The 23,243-nt window shown below is 40.3% G+C and overlaps 1 protein-coding gene across 8 annotated transcripts in view; it reads left to right on the forward strand.

The window, feature by feature from the left end:
* The window catches only part of Inpp4b (inositol polyphosphate-4-phosphatase type II B), a 305,059-nt gene that overhangs the window by 184,039 nt on the left and 97,777 nt on the right, over positions 1-23,243 (forward strand). For all 8 annotated transcript variants that reach the window (XM_048333627.1, XM_048333628.1, XM_048333629.1 and 5 more), the window contains 3 exons: positions 15,443-15,573; positions 15,954-16,058; positions 21,719-21,827. In XM_048333627.1, coding sequence (XP_048189584.1) covers positions 15,443-15,573; positions 15,954-16,058; positions 21,719-21,827 — 345 coding nt within the window. The remainder of the gene's footprint in view (positions 1-15,442; positions 15,574-15,953; positions 16,059-21,718; positions 21,828-23,243) is intronic.

A 23,243-nucleotide genomic window follows, 5' to 3' on the forward strand; every position in this document is an offset into this window, starting at 1 on the left:
ATGGCTTGAGCTTAGAACTATAGCAATCCTTGACTCTTTATCTCTTCTGCTTATTACTGCTCCTTTTGATTCCTATTTGATTTAAAGAAGATTTTCCTCATCTTTAGTCTACTTGTTTGTGGCAAGCCTTTCAAATGTTTGCTGATCTCGAAAGTGTATGAGGTAACTGATAAAATGTGTTTATGCTAATGAGCAACACTGTTGTACAACAAAATGAAATTAGTTCCTACAATGAGGCAGAAGAATTTGAGAGCTTATTGGTTGAAAAGAGTATCTTGGAACCATGACTAATGAAATAATTTGTTTCTCTGCTGTCTAAACAGACTTACAATGACTTTAAAAATGCTGAATTCTGTATTACACTAAACACCATTAAGACTCTAACTCTCAGGTAATTGATATTTTTTCATAGCTAGCATTCTTCAAGTGCTGATGTTTACACCGGAGAGTGAAATGTCACTTTTCTACATTATACTCACGGTGGCTCAGAGAGCGCTTAGTAGTATGAGACTTTCCTGCGAGGCTTTAAGGTCCCCAGAACTGACATCCTGACCGGTGACTAAGTAGGATAAGCCAAGCTTGGTTGTTAGGATAGGATCGGGATAGCTGCCCAGATAATCTAGAACAAAGCAAGGTGAACTTGTCAACTTGCAAGTCGAAACAGGCATTGAATTTCCGGGACGACTAGTGAGGAAATTGAATTTTATGCAATGGGTTCAGATCTAGGCAATAAAGATGGAAAGAAAAACAAGGCAATGAACGTTTAGGGTCACAGAGTGAGGACCAACAGAAACCCGACAGCAGGGTGGACACGGCCCAAAAGAAGATGTGCTACGTTAGGAATCAGTGTCATTCATAGGAGAGTTCACTGCAAGAAGGAATTCGTGTAAATCAGGATGAAGACAATTATCCCCACTTGAGTCTAATGCCGGGAATAGATGACTAGCAAAGAAAATTCACAGAAAGCACAATCAGGCTGCCATGTCAAAATGAAGGTGTCTTGGAAAGGCTTTGAGTCATTCTCCTCAGCCTGGTTCTGTTCTAGACCAGTAGGCACCAAGAACCAATCCTACTAGAGTCAAATAAGAGTCGCCATTTCCCAGTGCAGAGCTGGAGGGAGGGGGTCGCTCCTCTCATGGGGATTATAGACCAAGGATGGCCTTGGTAGCCATAGCATGAATTGGAAGTGCCAGGAAGCGCCTAGCATCATTCTCCAGCTGAGAAACCTAGACACATTTCTAGACGAAGCAGGCTGGAGAAGTTGGGAACAGGCTTCTCCCACAGAGTGCGTCTGAGCCGATCTCACTGCGAACAGCATCGGAACGGCTGCATCTCACCAGCCATCTCCACACTTCCACCAAGCCATCTATGGACACGCAGACAATGGAAAATGATGGCACTTTGCAGAGCACCGGAACATATTAACATAATAATATGTTATTATACTGTATACTATCTTCAACACAACTAATTTGAGGCGACTATTTGGGGGGTTTGAAAAGCCTCGTTGATGGACCATTTATGCTATTTCGTTTTAAAATTGCAACAAGCTAGTGAATGAGAAAGTAAAGAAAAAGAGCCAGAATTCTGTCCCAATCTGTCCTTTGTCATTAGTTTAGAAATTTCCCCGTCATGGGACAGCTGTTCCTCTACTGCACGTCTGCAACATTTGAGTCCAACACAGTGTTGTCTCCAACCTCTGTCTCCTCTCTCCTGCCCCTCATCTCTCTCTCTCTGCCCGTCTAGTGATAGAAAATCCTGGGAAGATACAATGAGTAGGTTATCAAAGAGTATATGAAACCACTACATTTTGTTAGGCAAGAATCCTTATCATTCCTATGGTTTTTGTTTTTTTTAACACATGGCATTGTCACCTCCATCTCTCTTTTGTTTTTGCTGTATGATTCACAGCAAATACCCCACCACTGTGTGGAGAAGGCAAGTGGGCGATTTGGATGGGGGCAAAAGAACAGTACTGCCAAGTGAGAAGCACATAGAGAGAACTTGGAGCCAGGATCGTTCATAGAGTAAAATCCTATTTCAATTTTATGAAACCGAACTGTATGAGAACCTGATCGGTCCTGGGTACTGCCTAAGGATGGTGATGACTAGCCTGTTCATAACTTCTGCTCTCTCTAATTCCTTTTCCATCTATCTCCTGTCACTGTAATGTGTTAAAGATGCCGCAATGAAATTTTAACCTGTTATAAGGAAAAAGAGAAGAAAAAAAAATATCATCCCAAATACTCAAAAGAGAAATACAGGGGAAAGCCACAGAAAAGATGACCAGCCATCTGGGTAAAATGTAAGAAGATGCAATTATTATCAAACAGAATCAGCACTCTATTAAAAGATCCATCAAAGGGGAAAAAGACAAGAGAAAATGATAATGGAGGAAATTATGAAATTTTAAAGTGCAGCAGCTGAATTAAATCCACAGAGCCAGTGGCAAAATCATGTCAGTAATTTGGAAGACAAATATGATAAGCCTTTTCTAAATGCTAAGCAAAGGCATGAGAAAGTTCAAAGAGATGTGAGAGAAGACATTAGGTGTGTGGAACAGAGAGATGAAATCTGGTAAATAATTTGGAGTCTTCTTAGGGAAAAACAGTGGGTGTTTTCATGATCACAGTGGGTATGTAGTGAAGACAACAGTGTTTCATTTTCCCTTCGCATACTGTCTGACTCACTTTATATTTCTTTACAAAATTAAATGGCAGTAGCCAATGCACACCGTCTGAAGATCCCAAGCAGAAAGGCTGCGACCTTACCCAAGATTATTGAGGGCCAGGATACAATTACCTACAAATGAAAGTGATGGAAATGACGTAGTGACATATACAAAAACTCAGAGTATGTCACTCAAAAATCTTTCTAGAAAAACCTACTCAAAATTAGGTCAAGAGCTCAGATTGTATCACCCAAAAGACTTTCTAGAAAAACCTACTTAAAGATACAAGTCATCCAGCTGAGAAAAATAAGTTAAATAAAGATTCTTTTGTGATATAACATAACTTACTGAAACATAAAATTGCATTATGTAGCCGGACACTGGTGTCTCACACCTATAATCCTAGCTACTCAAGAAGCTGAGATCTGAGGATCATGGTTTGAAGCCATCCCTGGCAGAAAAATGGGTGAGATTCTTATCTCCAAAATTAACGGTTGGAAACGGGAAGTGGCGCTGTGGCACAAAGTGGTAGAGCACTTGCCCCAAAGCTCAGGGACAGTGTCCCGGCCCCAAGTTAGAGCCTTAGGACCAACAACATTTAAAAAAAGGGGGGGGGGATTACGTTCTAAGATACATAAATAATTTAAGAAATTAAAGGAGTAAGATGTGCTTGAGAAGTTCCTAAAATGTCATTTGTAACTGAGGTAGAAATTCCAAGCTGGTGAAAACTTCATTCTGAAAAAGAAACTCTAGTAGGCCTGTTCATAAAGAACATGTTTATATTGTGTACATCCTGTCTATTTTCTGAATCTCTGTGGGAAACATTAAATTCTGCCATCACATTTTGATAAAGACAACAAGCCATGGACACTGGGTTATTAGACTCCAAGCCCAAAGTCTAAGAGCTGGCCGTTTGCCCCTCCCCACCATGTACCAAATAAAAAAACATGATGAAGAGCATAGAGAAACGATTTATTGCATGGCAATCCCAGGAAGACAGCATGCTAGTGTATCACCATCACATTGCGGAGTCCTAGGGGAAATCGAGGGCAGGAAGTGGGAAGGCCGTTCATAGTTCAAACAGCCCCAGGTCACGGGGGAGGCCTGGTAGACTTTATCTCAGCCGGTCTCCATCCTTGTCGGAATGGGAAGAGGTTCCCTCTTCCTGTGGGCGATCTCCTGGCGGATCTCTACCCAGACACTTCGCAGTCGGTCTTCTCTCTCCTGAAACCCAAGGCCACTGGGAATAGCTTGAACCAAAGAGCACAGGCACAGGGTTGGAGGACTTTTAGTGAATTCACGTGGCCCAGGAAAAGCATCAAGTTCCCTTTATACCGCCACATCTCTTCATATTTTAATCCTTCATAGGACTTGTGGGAAATAGATAAACTAATAGATACAGAGATAGATTTGGGTTTTTTTGGAAAGTCAGTAAATATAATGCCAACTCAATCATGACCTATGTCAGCTGTCAATAAAAATGTTTTCTTAAAAGGCCAGAGTAAATATTTCTGCTTCTGGCCCTACTATTTGGTCTCCTATCATTTCAACACAGGTATAGACTTCTGTCTGAAATGAATAATTGTAGCTGTGTTTCAGTTGGACTTTGTTTACAAAAGCAGAATTTGACTCTTTGTTGCCAAGGTGATGAATTAATAAGCATAGGCGATCCTTGCAGTCTATGAAGTGTGGATTTTGAAAACCCTTAGTTTTTCATGATAATTTTACTCTTTCATTGTCCTTCTTCATCCCAGGTTTAGACTTTTATACACTAATTGGTAACAGAATATAGTCAGTATTTCTGAGTTAGAATGGCACCAGCTCTCTATGGGAATATTTGAGCAATTATTTCATTATTTTCTTACAAAACTACCCCCACCTGACTAAGAAACGAAAATAAGAAACTGCAAATCCTGAAATGATGGATGGTAGTCTCATAAGCTCACAACAGTTTCTTAAAGTTGGATCAGAGACTTCATTGTGGAAAAAAACAACAGTTAAGAAGAAGTAATGAAGGAATCATTAGGGAAATATAATCAAAATTGTGTCTTGAAGAAAAGGCATTATTCGTAGTTTCATAATAATTTTTAACTTAGTAATCAGATGTTACTCATAACCTCCAAGCGTGTTCATTCTCACACATCTGAGGCTGGCATGTATTTCGCAGGGAACACTAGCGTGGGTCTGTTTTCAGGGGCCCTGTGTGTGTGGTTTTCTGGTTTGCATAATGCATACGTGTGGTATCTATAAATAAAGTGACTTGTAGCCACTCCTGGCACTGGGTATGAATGAGGGGCAGGAAGATGATGGTTTCACACCCAATTTTACGATTGTCACAGGTGTCATCTGCCCTTGCTTACAGCTGCTACCCCGAAAACCCTTGCTGTTATTCTCACAGCAAGTGTGACATTTGGACTCAATACGAGCTACTTTTACTAAATTCAAGATTGTACATACACAACGTCTTAGGGCTGTGACAGACTTTCTGTGCCTTGGGGGTTTTCTGTGACTGGGCTAAGCAGAAGCACCTTCTGAGTTCAAGTTCAGAGCCATAACAGCTTTCCAACAGGCACAGCACTGTTGTTGTTGTTTTTATAACACATGAATTTTATGTATGATTCAGGTTCAGAACATTCTCAAGCAAAAAACCTTTGCCGTTACTCAAGTTCCATTACCGCTGTGAAGAAAGCCTTACCTTGCGCTTTGTGATTTTTTTGAATGCTTGATCCTGGAAGGCACAGTTAAGAAATACTTAAACTATAATATTGAATTTTTACCACGAAAATAATGCATGGCTGCTAAAATAAAATTGTAGAAATAAAGGAAATGTGACAAAGGAAAAAATAGTAAAACCATTCTAAATCCCCTTCCAAGAAGAAAAAAAAAATCAAGATCTCATCTTCAAAAACTCAGCAGAATTGGGGTCTCTGTGACCATCTCTGCTTGAACATCTGAATTGTATTTTTAATATATTTTTATTTTACACAGGTAGTTCTCCAAAGGAGTTGCTGTTCAACAGAGCAGTTCATGAATACAGAACCTCTTGATCAATGCTGCCTTTTTAAATGTTCACACATACACCTCTTCCCTCTCTACCCCTTCCTTCACTTTTTTAACTTGTTAGGTTATGTATTGATTTTTTTTTGGCCTTTTAAAAAGCAGTTTATTTATACAGGACATGTTGATGTGTGTCTTCCCTTCAAACATCTTCACCCCCCTCCACCTACATTTTCCATTATTTTTCTCAGTTCTGCAGTGTAGACAAAGCCTTCTTGCCTGCGTTCTACTCATTTCCCCCATTCCTGTTTCTACCCCTCTCCTCTTGATCCCACCCCCTTGCAAGTGCCCTTTTTCTAGAACTCATTTTGTGAGCCTTTGACTTACTCTTTCCTTTTTTTTTTTTGGCCAGTCCTGGGCCTTGGACTCAGGGCCTGAGCACTGTCCCTGGCTTCTTTTTGCTCAAGGCTAGCACTCTGCCACTTGGGCCACAGCGCCACTTCTGGCCATTTTCTGTATATGTGGTGCTGGGGAATCGAACCCAGGGCCTCATGTATATGAGGCAGGCACTCTTGCCACTAGGCCATATTCCCAGCCCTTGACTTACTCTTTCTAAAGAATTATACTATTGGTAATCCCCATCGGTTCTTTTTTAGACCTCATTGGTAAGGGTGTGGATGCCACCCAGTGTATTTACTTCTAGGTTTCTAGTCCCATGCTGGTTCACACTCAGGAGGGAACCGTGCAACTGTGCGTCCCTGAGTCCGGCTTACCTCACTTCACACAATCCTCTCCCAGTCCTTCCAATTCCTTACAAACGACTCAGTGCCGTTCTTTCTGACAGACGAGTAGAATTCAGTGGGGCACACGTTGTGTACATGTTCTTCATCCGTTCGACCACTGAGTCATGTCTGGGCACACCCAGCAATTCCACTTCTGGGACACGCTGAAGTTGTTGTATTTTAAATACGTCTGTAATTCTACTACATGATATCAGATAAGAATGAAAGCTCCAGAACAGTTAAGATAGGACGTCTTAGCTTTAATTCACGTGTGTTGAAAAGAACAACCGGAAGGAATTTTATTAACTCATTAGCAAATGCTTCTTCTTGGGTGGAAGATTTAGAAGGGTAATTTTTTTCCCCACAGAAATACAAAATGAATATGCAAACCCTTGCAAGAAACCTGGGAGACTGGGCCTTAACCGGTTCGTAGTAACTTGGTTTTTCTCTAAGAACTTGACTTCTCATTTATCAAGCCTGTTCAAAATGTAGCTCCTCCTCAGATTTTAGTCTAAAAATTCTAGATGCCTTTGTCAACCTAGGAAAATTGCACATCACTTCCAATTTTACTTTTCCTGATTCCCTAACCCCGGAAAGATAGAGGTAAGGCTTACTGCTTGATATCGTATCAAGTACAGAGAGATTCTTGCTGACGCGTCGCTTGGGTGCCAGGTCATCGCTTACAGGATGACTAGTAACCACGGAGATGCCACCGGTGCCACAGGTGATAGGTGGCCATACTGTTGGGGTGCCCTTGTGCCCTTGTTCCTGACCTTGAAGTGCTAACACTTGACTTATTTATTTGCCCTACCTTGGCCTGTGGGGGACGGGGAGGCGGCCCTGCTCTGTGGGCAGCCTTCTGCTATCCGCCGCGCGGTGTGGTTTGCTGCTGCTCTCAGGAAGGTTAGCCTTGGCGCGGCCGCGTGTCATTTTACGGCTTCGTTTCCCTGTGGATTTTGAAGATTTTTACGCCATCATTTTTTTGTGTGTGTGTGAAGCCTATGGGATTCTTTCATCTAGGATAACTGAAAAATGGAAGGGAACAGCAACTCTTTGGTGAGGGACTGCCTTTGTGGAAGGAAAAAGGGAACGGTGCATTGAAAATGATTGGCTGTCTTTCTGTTTGTCTGTGTGTGTGTGTGTGTGTGTGTGTGTGTGTGTTTACTTTTTCTTTAATAGTGCATCAAGCTTTATAGTCCTTTGAGCTTGGGTTGAGTGTAGATAAGTTATAGAGGTCTTCCCCAACTACCACGAATAAAATTTTTGCAGTTTGGTTTAATGTTGCCACATATTTTGTTTATGCTGGGAATTTTCTTCAAATTTTGTACTATTTCAAAGTTTTCTGGGCTCAGTCTCCATTGAAGTATGTTAGTTACCACACAAAATGATGGTACCTATATAGTAGAAGCTCCGTGCAGGCCACAAGTGCTATATTATATCATAATGTGCCCATTTATATGTTTAGATATGACTTGTGGCCATACAGTATTGGCTTTACCCAAAAAGTATAAATTCCTGTGCCATAAAGTGGTGTATAAAACTTATCATTGGATAAGAAAATTAGGGGGAAAATTACAACTATTTCAGTGAAAATGAATCCTGTTGCAAATAAAGTCCCCAGGAAAACTTAATTTTATTTTTATTATGTTTCTCTTTTTTTTATCCTGTACTCTCCGTGTATAGTTATTACCATTAATTCAAGGTCCAGAGAAGGGAGTAACCTTCTAGCTTGTAGTTTGCGGGGTCTCAGAAAGAAAAATAAAAATATTTAGAAATTAAAGTCAGACACATTCCAGTCAATTTTATTGCAAAAACATTCTTCCTATTTAAAAAAGATAGGTGGTAGGATTTTATTACATAAAAAGGCAGCTGGTCTGCTGAACATGGTTTGACATTCTGGTATTAATTTATTTTTCACTTTTCTGAAGTTCATTTATCATGAGAAAAGGCTCCTTCCATGTGGACTCTCCGGGAGGCACAATCTCACATCTACCACATCCTGTAGTCTGGTTTGTGTACTTTTCTTTCCCATGACCAGATTGTGTGTCTTTCAGTATGTCTGGAGACATTTATGTACTTGGCTAAAACAAGAGCATAATGCAAATCTTTACTGGCATCTAAGAAACATTGATGAGTAGGGAAAGCAATTGGGAGCCGGCTCCTCTCTTTACATGTCACACATACCAAATAAACCTCAACAGACGAGTCCCAGACGTGCTTTGTAGTTCTCTTTCTCCCAGTTCCTATGTATATTTCTATCTTTGCCTCCCTTGCTTGTTTGTTCCTGACAATCGAGTCCTAAGCACCCAGAAGAATGCATTAACAAATACCACACCAGGATGACACTGTCGGCTCATTCCTGATTTAATGTTGTTTCTTCTCTTCATTTTTCTTCATGTAATGTCGACGCACAGTTAGAATACCATGCGTTCTGTTACTTGTCGTATAAAGTGCATTTGTCCTACCAGCTCCTGGTATGGAGGGCAGATGCTCTCTGCTATTTACTTCATCATTATGGATTCTTGGGCGCCCTTTAATGAGAAGTTCTGTGGAGAGCTTAGTGTTGTCAAGCTGGCAGTAGAAATATGGGTTGTATCTCACTGTTAGGGTGTTAAAAATCTCCCCGCAGGAAGGAACAGGGCAAAACCCTTTCAGAAGCATATATTTTCCCACCCTGGGGTGCCAAGATTCTTTACTTCAAATGGGCTGAGTGCAAGTGACTGTGTTGTAAACATTAAAGTGCAGAATTTGAATCATTATAAACCAGAGCTGAAAAACTGATATCTGCTACTTTGTAGATATGGAATTAGTCAAGCTCTGAATTTCCTGATTTAAACAAAATATAACCCATTCATCTTATCGATATATGTGATGGATCTAGTTTCCAGTTTCCTTAAAGCAGACAAGGACTAAGTAATATACACACATAGTTATCATGAACTATGGAGGAAACACTCCTAGTACAGAGAAAGCAAATCCTTCAATGAGGAGAACCTTGAATTACAGTCCTGAGAGCTCAGCCTCCCGAGTAGCTAGGATTGCAGGCATGCTCTAAAGCTATTATTATTATTATTATTATTATTATTGTTTGCACAGAGGAAAGTTGGTAGTGTTTCAGCACAATGAGACTGTAATTTTTCTTAGAAGTCCTTTTGGCTTATTCACCTAGCACACCTGTGAATACGCTTACTAGATTGTGCCATGAAGTTGCAGTGAGCAGAAAAGCAGATTGAGTGTGTCTCTCGGCCCAGTCCTGGTAGGTTTTGAGCTGAGATCACGAGTTGTGGAGTACTAGTTAGGTTTTATATTTGTTAGCGCCTCTAATGTTCTCCAACAAAACAGGAAGAACTCATCATCAGTTTGCTGAAATTTACCACAATATGAAGTATAAATTGATAAACTCGGAGTCATGTTTTCCCTAAGAACAAATGAACTTCTCAGCAGACGGCAATGTGCTTACACTTGGAAAATGGAGGGAGGAGTTTGGAATGGGAAGTGCATTAGCACAGAGTGGTTGTCTAAGTTAGTGATGGTGCCTTAGAGCGTGTGTGCACACACACACATACACATGCACACACATAGGTGTACACATACATATATATGTACACATTTGAGATTTTTATGATGCTACATCAACAGGGAGTATACTAACCTCTACTGTCTTCATTTACCACATGTGCTTATTTAAGCTTATTTAAGTTTAGCATAGTTAAATGAAAATTTTAAATTCATTTACTTAATCACCCAGGAGATACTTAACTATCCCATAGCTAACAACACCAGTGGCTGCCATGTTAGATATCACATGGAAACATTTCCAACATTACTAAGATTCTGTTGCAGAGGACTGAACTAAGACACCTAGCAGCTGTCGCACTAATGTTAACAATAATAGGTGGATAATGTATCACCCTTGTTCATTTTGGCCCATTGGAATTTAAGGTGGAAAGTGACATTTGCTGTTTCATCCTTGTAGGTGACAGACATTTGGCACTTGCTTTGTGTTTTCCCCTAGTGAGTTTTCTCAAGCTGCAGGTTCCGTGCTTTGACTATTGGTGGTAAAGACAAGAGACTGTTATGTTCCTCCTAGAGGAATGTATGCATTAGTCATCTTTCTGTCACTATAACAAAATACTTGAGACCCACAGTATAAATTACGAAAGGTGTATTTTTGTCAACCGTTTCGTAGGCTTCAGTGGACGGTCGCTCGTAGCTTGGGGCTGAGGTGACACCGTTGATCATGGCAGAGAAATGGCAGAGAGGTTTCTTCATGGTGGCCAAAGAGAGAAAGTTCCAGTGCATGCCTCCGGTGCCCTGTCTCCTCTCGCTCACCCCACCGCCTAAAGCCTCCAGCCACCTCTCAATCATGTTGTAATTTGGTTACCCCATGTTTAGCACATGCACATTTAGGGGAAACTTAGGCCCTAAGCTATGGCATCGATAGCAAGAGCTCACTTTCCCTTGAATTACCCTCTGTCCCCAGTCCCTGTACTTCAGACTGTAACTACGTTAGGAATGAGGTCTTTAAAGGGGGTGTGTGATTGTATTCACAGGAGCCCATTGGGATGTGTTCTAATCAACTCGGTTGATGTCTATAGAAGGAGGGGAAATCCAGACACACAAAAACCAGAGACTTGTGTACGCAGAGGAAAAGTAGCCACGACCCAGCAAAGCAGCATCGTAGGTAGGACAGTGCGCAGAAACAGCACTTCCTCGAGGCCTGAATTGTGGCCACGTAGTCTTCCACTTTTGTTGATTTAGCCACCCAGTCTATGACATTTTACTACTCAGTTCTAGAAAACTCCAGCTCCAACCAAGCCAGGCTGGCTGGGAGTGGTGCGTTGGTTGAGCTTCAGTGGATACTGAACTTTGCTCAGTCTCCATTTCCCCATTCGTAAGAGGAAGGTGGCAATGATACCCTCTCCCATGGTAGCTATGAGTGAGTAAATATTTGTCAGGTACTCTGAACAGTTCACATTTGTCAAATGAGATGGAAATAAGAAAACGTTGGCTTTCTAGTGGTTGTGACAGTCTCAACTATCTCATCTACGCTCAATGGGGAGTATTTGAACCAGCTCTCTGGGCAAAGTTCTGTCCTGAGGATTCCCTCAGGTGGAAGGTTGCAATCTTGCCCTTCTATTCAGGGATACTTCCTTTAAAAACAAGTGTGCTCCTGAGGAATTCAGATGAAAAGGAGAAGAGGATTTACATCCATGATAGCCGAGTACAAGTCCTGGCTCTGCCACTTGCTGGCCGCTGGGCATTGAATGCGTCATGTCACTTCTCCAACGTGATCTTGCCGTTTGTTCACGGCAGTATTATCCAACGGAATGTTCCAGGATGCTAGAAAGCGCCGGGCTTGCTCATATGACAGTCGACCAGCTGCTGGACACTTGAAATGTACCCACTGCGACCAAATTTCTCCTTGTGTCCAGTGCAGTTTCTGAGATAATCCCTTCTGCGAATTGTGAGGCCCAAATGAGGAGATATATAGTCTGTGCAAAGCTAATTTTGACGATGGAAAGGAAGAGATCAAAAGGAATTACCTGGACAGTCTCACAGTGTCCACCAGCCAACTATGACACACCCAGTGAAGTCTGGTGAGTTCCATCTGTCTGGGAAGCTTAGCTGGGCGCCAGCCTCACACCAGGGCCAGGGGCAAGGACTTAAAAGGATAATGTCTGCACTTTTTAAAATTGTCACGTGCCAGTACCATCCTTGCAAGGACAGCTTGTGGTCTCAGCGGCCCCTCAGAATAAAAAGGCATGTCATTAAGCACGCGGATTTGAAAAGAACCTTCACCTACCACTTTGAACAGAAGTGGGGTACTGAGCTTTAAAGTTTAAACAGAAATAATTGCAGCCAGTGTTTCATAACTAAAACAAACTAGCAAGAGTAAGCAAGACATTATTTAGAAATAAACACCAATTCACCTTTATCGGGAATAACAAATGGACTCTAAGACTAGAACAAGATATACTCACTATTTTGCTTTTTCTTCCCCCCCTAAGGCAGCTACCTAAAATTAAATTATAGAATCCGACTGTTTATCAGATGCATAGATTTTGTGATTACCACTAAATCCTGTAATAACCGTGTTCCAATTCTTCGTCTTTGCATATAAATTGAAACTTTATTGAGTGTATCATGTAATAACCACTTATTATAATGTCAAGTGAAAGCTGGTGTGAATGGCCACTCAGAAAATTTCATCATTTTTTTCAGTGAAATAGTAGCTCCTGGATTGCCACCGTAACTACACTGTCATTTATGAAAATGAACGAAAAAAAATAAGCTTGTAATTTATGGTGCAGTTCTGAGCCCTCCTCTCAGTGAGAGCACTGCTCTATTGAGTGGCAGGATGAGCCGTCTGGGAAAGCCGGCGTCGGGTTGAACTTTGCTCGGTTTGATGGTGTCACACAACCACTTTACGAAATTGGGGCCGCCCACCGGTCATCAAGGCGGCCTATTCTTCACTGACTTCTTAATATTTCACTTTTTCCCCCCCTAGCAGATACATTTTTATGACTTCTTTGAGGTTTGATTTAAGGTCTAATTTTGCTTAATGAATGAAAACCAGCTTGGCTGTTAAACCCTCCGCTTGTACGCACTCACTTGTGGTTTTACTACACGATAACTACCTAAAGACTCTGGGTAAATTGCGTCGCTATTTTTATTCCACAACAAGGGCCTAACAGAGCTCATTGCGGGGAAATATTTCTATTTACTTAAGTAGTAACAATCGCAAATAACACTTAATGTCGTTCTTACTCAGCCGTCTTGTTTGGTATATAAATTTTTATCAGGCTGTTTGGTCTTATTACCTTCTTGTAAATGAATTAACTGTTATTCTCAAATAATCTTTATGACAATGATTCCATTTCACCATTCTGAGGAATTTTGAATTTAGGTACCTAAATTTTTATGCTTATCATTCGAAATTCACCCTTCTAATAAAATAAGTGTTTGTATGTGGAGTTTGTTCTTGGCGCTACAGAGATTTTGTGTGCATGTCCCATAAATAGATTGAGTATTGCAGAGTCATTTTTCCCCTACAGAGTTACAAGTCTCCTTGTGAAATGAGGTTGAACATATAAAGGCCCATGGAAGGGTCTCTATGGTATTCCAGATGTTTTTCTTCCACTCTCTTGTCCTCCCCTACCCATGCCTGACTTTTTATGTACCTTGCTGAGAAAGCTGTGGTAGAAATCCCCGCCTGGTTATTGTTTTAGTCAGGGTTCCTCTAAGAAACAGTGGTATATGCGTATGCATGTACACACACATCCAGTTTACATGTATATATATATATCACATTTTTCATACATATGTGTGTATTTGCATCTATATAAATGTGAATTATTATAAGGAATTAGCTTATGTGGGAATGGAAGCTGATGACTCCCAAAGTCTGTAAAGGTGATTTAGGAAGCTAAAGACTCAGGTGAGCTCCTGGTACAGTTCCAGGCCAAGTTGGGATAAAGGCAAGGTAAATTCCAACAATGGTGTATCTATTAGGATTAAAAATGCCTTTGACTGACTGATTCTATTGTAAGCACATATGGGATGCTTAGATATCTTAAGATGTAGGCATTGTTTGTTTTGTCATTGATTTCAATATTCCCCATTTGAGTAGTGAGGACTTGACTTGGCCCTTGTTCAACCATCCTTCCCCCCTCCTTTTTGGTCATGAGCTCTCTCATGAGTACTCTCATTCTCTCCTGATTATGTACTTGTTCCATGAATGATGTGTCATGAAAAGCAATCTCCAGGGAAGTCGACAAATGAGATTCATGTTTACAAAGATTACAAGAACTTCAAAAGAAAGGCACAGCAGTATAAAAGGCTACGGGTATTGGAACAAAAAGGAGACAGATAAGAATGTCAGAAAGCAAGACACATTTTTTTCATACCAGCCATTACTCTTGAGCTTAGCACAATGCTAAACAATCTACATCGTCTGAATTTATTAGCTTGGTATTTAACATGTGTCATGGCCAAAATAGCAAATTTAACCAGCATTATTACTGGTTAAATTAGCCTCATGAAAACGTTGGTAAAAGGTTACAGAAATGAATATTAGGCCATCTATCACTATAATTTAAAAAGGCAGTTTGGTGGTCTGAATTAACTTGGCTAAAGGGTAGAGATTTAGAGAAAAGGTGATAATTAAAACCTAAATGTTAGGATCAGCTCTTCCTTTTTGACAAAGAAGAGACAACAGATATGCAAAAGGTATTTAAACTGTGCTCTTCAGATAAACTAGTGCCAAGAAAGCCATACCTGAAAATAGGTTTATTTACTTTTTGAACTGCAAAAATACAGCCATCTTATATATTAACTGTATGTTGAGTATCTTCTTTACTTTCAGCATAGGCAAAGGGCCCTTTCTATATTGTCTGGTTTGGAAAATTGAATCTAGAACTTAACTATCTTTATAGTTGAGACATGTGTATTTGCTTTTTTATTTTTTCCTCCCAGTCCGAGGGCTTGAACTCAGGGCCTGAGCACTGTCCCTGGCTTCTTTTTTTTTTTTTTTTTTTTTTTTTTTTGCTGAAGGCCAGCACTCTACCACTGGAGCCCTAGCACCACTTCCGGCTTTTTTGGTGTATGTGATGCTAGGAATTGAACCCAGGGCTTCACGCATGCTAGGCAAGCACTCTACCACTAAGGCACATTCCCAGCCCGTATTTGCTTTTTAATACATTTTTTTCTCTCTATATTAAGGAGAGTAAGTCTACCATCTTGGTGACAATTTCATCAAGAAATTTAACTATGTTTCCTCCTTTCAATTATAGTTTTTAATATTTCTGGATTGCTATTTTGCCCCTGTTTTAAAATGATTTAAAAAAAAATCTTTCAAGCTAGGATACTCCTAAAACATTGCTGTGGTATCTATTTAAGCAATTCTCATAGGCTTGGTAACCAAACTAAAAGTCATGTCTCTAGCTTTAAGACAAAGACTTTCTACTTTTCTTTTCTACAATCTTTACAGAAATCAGGAGATAAAAGAACTTGGTGAACTTTCTCCACACTGGGACAATCTGCGGAAAAATGTCCTCACTCACTGTGACCAGATGGTGAATTTATACCAAGACATTCTGAATGAACTCAGCAAGGAGGCAGGTATGGAAACAGTAACTTCACTGCAGCAGACGGACGGAGTTGTTTTTACTTTCATTCCCAGCAAAGCTGATGTTAAGCAATGGAGATGAGACAGCCAAAGATTAAAAAAAAGTATTGATAAGTTCCTACTCTCTTGTGTTGATAGTTAAAACAAGAGAGGGAAAGCTGTTGTTCTACTTCAGAGTCTTATAAGAGTAATTGGATTTTTTTTCCTAAATTGAAATTCTGTGAGGATACTTCATAAATAGAGGATGAGGTTTTCTTTCTGAAGTTCTTTGTGACAGTTCTCCATCAAATGTGTCTCTCCATAGAGACAAGACTTTTTGTTTATTTATTCCCTAATAATCGAGCTTTTTTTTTTTTTTTTTTATTCCTTCTAGGGTCCTCTTTCAAATCAAGCAGCAGCAAAGGAGAGAAAACATTAGAATTTGTTCCAGTAAATCTACATCTGCAACGAATGCATGTACACAGCCCACACATGAAAGGTATCTGCTATTACTCACTTGAGAATCCCCTGTTATGGTACAGTGTGCTCTTTATAAACAGGTTTACCTCTTGGCAGATCTCAGAAGGTAGAGTTGTGTAGGGCCAGACGTGACACAGGAAGGTTAGTGATGAAGAAACGACTCTAGTGCCTTTGTCACTGCATTTTTGGGGAATACTTTGAGGGCTGAGTTGATGTGGATTGATCTTCATTGCACATGCAAATATTTGGGAACGAGTCTTAATGTATTACCATTATACAGAATCCATCATTGAAACAACCTTCTTTCTTGGGCTGATTTCCAAGAAGTTTTCTGAAAAGTGTCTAGAATAAGTAGGATGAAAACAAAGTGTTAAGCTTCTGACTTAGTTGAAAAAGGAAACAGGGAAGTAAAAGGAAGGCCTTGAGAAATGCAAAAAAAAAAAAAACAACAAAAAAAGAAAGTTTACCCTAAGTAGTTTGTTTTGGAAAGTGTATCAGTTTTTTAATGGCTACTGTAACTAAAGGCCCCAAACGCAGGCACTTCAATAACCAAGATATATTTGCTTACAATTCTGGACAATTTATGCCTTAAGTCAAAGGTCAGGAGACCACGCTCCCTCTGGAGCTTCGACGGAAATCTTGGACTTCTACAGGTTTCTGGGGGCTGTGGGCACTCTTGGCTTTCCTGGCCTTGATGATGAATTTCCCCATCCCTCCACCTTTCCCTGGGGTTTTTCTGTGTCTTCCTCCATCTTCTGTCCATGCCCATCTCTTTCTCCTTCAAGAGAACTGGTCAGAGAGAATGAGCACCCACATTAACAATGACTTCATTTCATCTCCATAGCATCTGTGAAGAACTCATTTCTAAAAGCAGTTACATTCTAGGGTATATTTTTTAAAGGACATACAAACATCATCGCAAATGTCAAACAAAACTGAGAAATGCAAGATTTTCTTATTGTAAATCTAGGAGGCAACCCATGAATGAGAAGACTTTTGAGAAAGCTGTTAACAGAAAGACAATTATTCTCTTCAGAACAGTATCTCATATTTTCTCCTGACAGGCTAAATCTCCTAAGAGCCAAATCAATAGGAAAAGTACTGAATTATACACTGATTTTTTCTAAAACTATTTATATATCTATCAAACATATGCACTATAAGTGATACACATATGTATACATATGCATGTTATATACATATATGCCCATTATTTACAAAATATTAAATCATCAAGCATATCTTACAAGAATATTTGTATAATTAAGTTTAAAAATTATTTTGAAAATCAAGCTCAGATTATATATATTAATACATATTATATTCTTTTTACATCGTACAATAGAGACTGAAAATTGCCAACAAATCTGAGGCTCCTCTTATTAATTCTTTAAGCCTTGAGCAGGTTATTTGGTATATTTGCACATCAGTTTCCTTAATTGTAGAATAAAAATATTGGAAGATGTAATAGGTGGTAGCGACCCAAAGTTTACATTTTCTACTTGTTTATACAACATATTGAATGGATTTCTAATTGGAGTTGAATTTATTTGAGATTCCTGGTTACTGACTGATGTGACTGTTCAGCTGAATTACAGAGAGAGCATTTTGCAAGGTAATGAGGCGATTAGTGTTGGCTAAGCCTTGTTATTTCACTGGTGAGTTATTTGGATATCACCTCCTGCTTTTGTTCATCCTTACCATGAGTAAATCTTGTCTATCTATGTTTGATTAATAATCCTGCTGTATCTGGAGAGTCAGCAACCCACATAATCGTGGCAGATTCTCCAGGCACAAGGCTAATGGCTAGCTCTAGAAGCAAGCCACTGAGCAGAACTAATGTTGCGATGTCTCATGCTGACAAGCAAAGTAACCTGCAGTTAACTTCGGATGCCCCCAGACCATTAAGCTAATTTTTCATCCCTATTCATTACTTAAATTAATTGCAACAAATAGAATAGGTACCGCAACGCAGTTCCTGCACGGCCTTGCTGACACTGATAAGCACAAATGCCCCAAACGACAAAGGTAAGTTGTTCCTTTGATGGCATTCAATGGATTTTACTTTCCTGGGACCTCAGTATGACTGTTGTCAAATACAGCTCCCAAGAGTACACGACTGTTCTCTTTTAATTCTTGTATATGTTTTAAGGACATTTCCTTCAATGTACTTTTAAGAAATAATGGGTTTATGTTAATGCAATTAAATATTTTTTTCACAGAAGTAATACATTAGTGTTGGCTTATGTTAGTCATAGTTTAGTTTAGCAGAATAGTCTTAACAACTCTGCCATTATTTATAAAATTAAAACTTTTATGAAACTCTACTTTTTCAACAAAGGACTAACAATAAATATCAGTGCTCTGTAAATGCCTGTATTTTTAAATTTTATTTATTTATTTTTGCCAATCATGGGGTTGAACTCAGGGTCTAAGCATGGTCCCTGGCTTCTCTCTCTCTCTCTCTCTCTCTCTCTCTCTCTCTCTCTCTCTCTCTCCCTCTCTCCCTCTCTCTCCCAAGCTAGCACTCTACCACTTGTGCCACAGCGCCACTTCCGGCTTTTTCTGGATATGTGGTGCTGAGGAATGGAACTCAGGGCTTCATGCATGCTAGGCAAGCGCTCTACCACTAGGCCACATTCCCAGCCTAGTCATCTTTCCTGTAGGGAGGAAAATCAGAGACGTCATGATGAAGCAGCCCACAAAGAGAGAGGAGAACTGGAGAGCTGGGAGGGAGGAGGGTGATTCAAGGTAGCTCATGGCCGTTCACCTCCTGGTTTTTATCTCTCACGAGGGGAGGGCCTGTCGGAATGAAGCGCACGCTCCCAAGCACCCACACAGCCGCACACGTCCTTGTTCCTTTCATTTGTTTCTCTGTGGTTGTGGCAAGAGCCTTAACTGGTATACATTGTAAAATAAAAGTATTTGACGTTATTGTAGGTACGGTTGGAATGAGGCTCGACACCAGCCAGTTACTGTGTCCTTGTGGTGGTGTTTGCTCACCTCCAGTGCTTCATCTTCCCCTCTCTACACTGTGGGCCTCCTAGAGGGCACCGAATTCTCTACCGCAGGAGATTAGGTCCATCCGCGAAGCATAGCTGCCATCCCATTCGTTCAAGGATGATGCGAAATTGCTTGTACTGTTTCGAGACAGGATTCCCTTAAGTCCTTAAAGCCGTCTGATACCTGTCAACGGACTTGCGCATGTCATTTAAGTCTGGGATTATATTGGAGATGGTTCATGGATATGTGCACTGTTTTATAGTTGAAAGAATCTTAAGTGGACCTTCTGGAAAAAAATTATCTCCTTTCTATTATTAGATGACTTTTAAAAGGCCACAAAGGAATTCTATTATGCAATCTCAAACCAACCCAGTCACTTTAGCTTCTAGAGATGCAGTGACTTAAATTCCATCTCTCTATGGCACTAAATACTATGCCACCTTTACAGAGCCACAGGCATTTTGGAAATACTATAAAATGTCAGTGAAGCAAGACTTACAGGCTTTTGTTGTTATCCTATGAAGATAAAGGGCACAGTTTTTTCTTGAATGTTCTGTATAACACTCCTACTTTGATTTTTATTGTTGTTTCTTTGGTACCGCAAAGTCAAGCCACAGTGTCACTTCTGGCTTTTTTTTTTCCTCAGTAGTTTCTGACCAGGCTGGCTTCAAACCTCAGTCCTCAGACCTCCACCTCCACAATAGCTAGGATTTCAGGTGTAAGCCTCACGCATCTGACTGACTTGTGTTTTCTTATTGACTTCTTTATCTAGTCTTTTCTAGGGAAAAACAATCCATTTGCAGATAATTCTAATTTTAAAGGAGTCCAGCTTACTCAACTAAGAAATGAAGATGACATGCTAAGAATTTTTCAGAAACTAATCTAAGAAATAAACTACCTACATAGATCAATCTACTTTTTTTGTAGTAGTTGAAAGTGAAATTCAAGGCTAAATCATCTGAAGAGAGAAACTTAATTATTCTAGCCTTGAGATATCAATAATTGATATTCTCAAATGACAACTGCACAATATTGTGACTCTAAAATAATAAACATGACTTCAGTAGAAAGTGTTGGATTATAAAATTGTCAGTGAGTAGCTTTAAATGTGAGTGGGACCTCTCTTTAACTTAAGCTTACACAACTGGATCCAGTATGTTCTTATTTCAGACTGAGACAAAGTACACACACCCATAGCTGGGGATGAAAAACATTTCTTTTGGTTTAAAGTTGTGTCAGTTCTGTGAGATTTAACTTTCAAGTGGCAGAGATGAGCTCCAACACCAGGGACGCAGGTTGTAGTTGGTTACTAAAGCCCTCCAGAAAACACTGACTGCCATCCTGGGAAGAAGTCAGGCAATTCGTTGGTAAAGGCTTTGCAATCACAGACAAGCCTGGCAACTGCTCATAGTTCTCTGGTTTCTCATCAAGCGAGGATTTACTGTTGGTAACTTTGGGTGATGTCATGACTCTTGGAGAAAGCTACACCTGCCTCTAGAAGCAGAACAGATGCCAGCTGCCAACACCTGTAGGAATCTTGTGCTTTTTTTTTTCCTTAGTCACAAATGCAATTCCCTGGACTAAGAAGTACTTCAGTGTCTGAAACCATCTATACTGCTATCTTGAGATAGGGTGGCTTCTATTTGCTTAGAAAGGGCAAGATCCAAATGTCTTTTAGTGCATGTCTATTGATAGGTTGGTTTGGGTTTTGTTCTAGTTCTTCTGACTTTACATCTCCAGAGTGTGCTATTCATGTCATTCAATTGAAGAGATTTTTTAAAATTAAAAAATAGAATCAACATTTATTTGGGTTGAAAAACTCTGGAAAAGGTATGCTGCTTACCCAAGGATAATAAAACAATTTATGTCTTCTTATTAAATGAGATATGAAAAACATCTACATAGTAATACCAAAATCAATTCAAATAGGATCTAGTATGAAATGAAATCTCTCTAAGAAAACATAGTTTAACAAGAAGGCCTTCACTGGTTTGAAGCCATAAAATTAATAGGCACCAAAGTGAATGGCTTGCAAGAACAACAAATTCTATCTCAGTTTATATGTGTGAATTGTTTTAACTTAACAAAAAAGTATTCAGCTAAAATATAGGCCAGAAGAACTTTGGTGTCAATCTTTTCTATCTTATGTCTGGTTACTGCAACCGCATGCATATATAATTGTGCAAGATTTAGTACACACAAGCAGGAAACCAGGGTAAGTTATTTTCAAAGGCACTTTCACTGTTATGCCCTTGAGTCACAGTGTGTTATTATTTTCATTCTTGCCTCTGTGAAATGTGGTTGAAAGATTGTTCATTATTGTTGAATTTCAATATGATTGCAAATTAAATGATGCAAAACTCAATAAGGTAAAATACACAAAAGACCAATTAGCATGTTATCTCAGTAAGTATATTGAGGAATGGGGGAACATGCTGTTCCACGCAGTAGCATATAATTAAGGTATCGTCATAAATCAGGGAAGTATTATAACTCATTGAGGTGCCCAGGTGGCTTGTAGAAAGATTGATTAGCTCCCCTTGCCCCCTTGAGATGAGAGTTCATAGTTCTTCCTACAAATTGAAACAGAATCATTCCTCAAACTTCTCCCGGGATCTGGGTGCGGGGGACGAATGTTTGCCCAGCGCTCACCTCCTTGTCTGTCCCCCGTTCCAGATGCGCTCTATGACGTGGTCACCGTGGGAGCCCCCGCAGCCCATGTCCAGGGATTTAAGAACGGTGGTCTTCGTAAACTGCTCCATAGATTTGAGATGGAAAGAAGAAAGTAAGTAAAGTCAGAAGGAAAGCTCACAGATGGGTAAGGAGCTACAGACAAGGTTAGAATTGAGAAACGTGGTCCGTCCCAAGGAATCACTTGGGATAGCTTCCGCCTGTCCTGCGTTGTAAAGTTGTCGAATGCCTTGAAGCGACTCAAGAAAGAAATCCGCCTCACCCCAATCCTGAAACGCCTGGCGAGCTTTGCTGTGCCACCACGCATTGTCCTGAAACCCCTGCTTCTCAGTGGGAAGTGGAAACATTGTCTACCTCCTCTATGACAACCAAGACACTTGATGGAAAGCATGGGTCCTGCCTTATCCACTGTGACCCGAGGCGGGACACATAATTGCCCGTCCTTTAGCTGTGCCCTTTGAAAAGGAGAATGCTACCGTTTAAGGGATGACCTTAACGGAGCCATCTTTCTATTCCTTAGGGACAAAACACGGGACAGAAACCAGGGTATTAGCCCTGTGCACAGTTCTGTTATGCCCTTTCTCTTCTCACTTGCAAATGTGGCTTTATAAACCCTTTTCTTCCACCCGCTTTCTTCCCGCTGGGCTTACTCTGCAGTCTTCTCTAACTATAGCCACACTCATGAAGAGCAGAGCGTAAGGAACATCTCCACCAGTGAAGAATGACTTTTTGGGAGTTGCTTTTCTTAGACTAAGAACAGAATTAGGAGAAAATACTCATTCTTCAGTTGAGGTTGCTTTCATCATCCTATGAGAAAATCTACTTCAGTGGCGAAACCTTAACTTTTAAAAAAATAGGATCTCATTGATCACATATAACATTTCTAGTGACCATGCGTTCAGATATGAAGCATTGAAACTGAGTTAGAAGTGAGTAACCGACATGCTATTATATTATATACATATATAAAAAACCCTTTTAAAGGAAATTGATCTTATTATAGTACTGTTAGCTCAGCCATTGTTCTTGTTCAAGTGGATCTGTGACTGTTGCCTGAGGGTGGGGGGAGGTCAGTCTCATGGAAGGAACCACCGGAGAGAGGTGCCTCCCGCCATCTTTCTAGGCACTGGGCACTGAAGTCAGTGTGAACACAGACTTGATGAACAAGATGCTCGCTGTTTCCAGACATGGGTTGTGCCTGGAGGACAGGTTTCTGCCCACGGACCGTATTGAAAGGACCTGGTTCTTACTGACCCCTTTCTTCACCATCTTTAGTGGTACACAATCCCAGAAAAGGCAGATTTATATTCCATTGAGCCCTGCTTTTCCCACTTTAGAGATTGTTTTTGTTGTTGACAGATTGCTCTTTTCTGGACATTTCCAGAAGATGAAAGAGCACTTGACATCACCGTCCTCAGGGTTTCTTAAACCCCGAGACACCCCCCCCCCAGCCAAAAAGCTTTCTTTCTTCTACCTTTTAGTCTTTTGATGCAACTTCAGTATTTGAGCT

This window comes from Perognathus longimembris, chromosome 24 (assembly GCF_023159225.1).
Source record: "Perognathus longimembris pacificus isolate PPM17 chromosome 24, ASM2315922v1, whole genome shotgun sequence".
Lineage (NCBI taxonomy): Eukaryota > Metazoa > Chordata > Mammalia > Rodentia > Heteromyidae > Perognathus > Perognathus longimembris.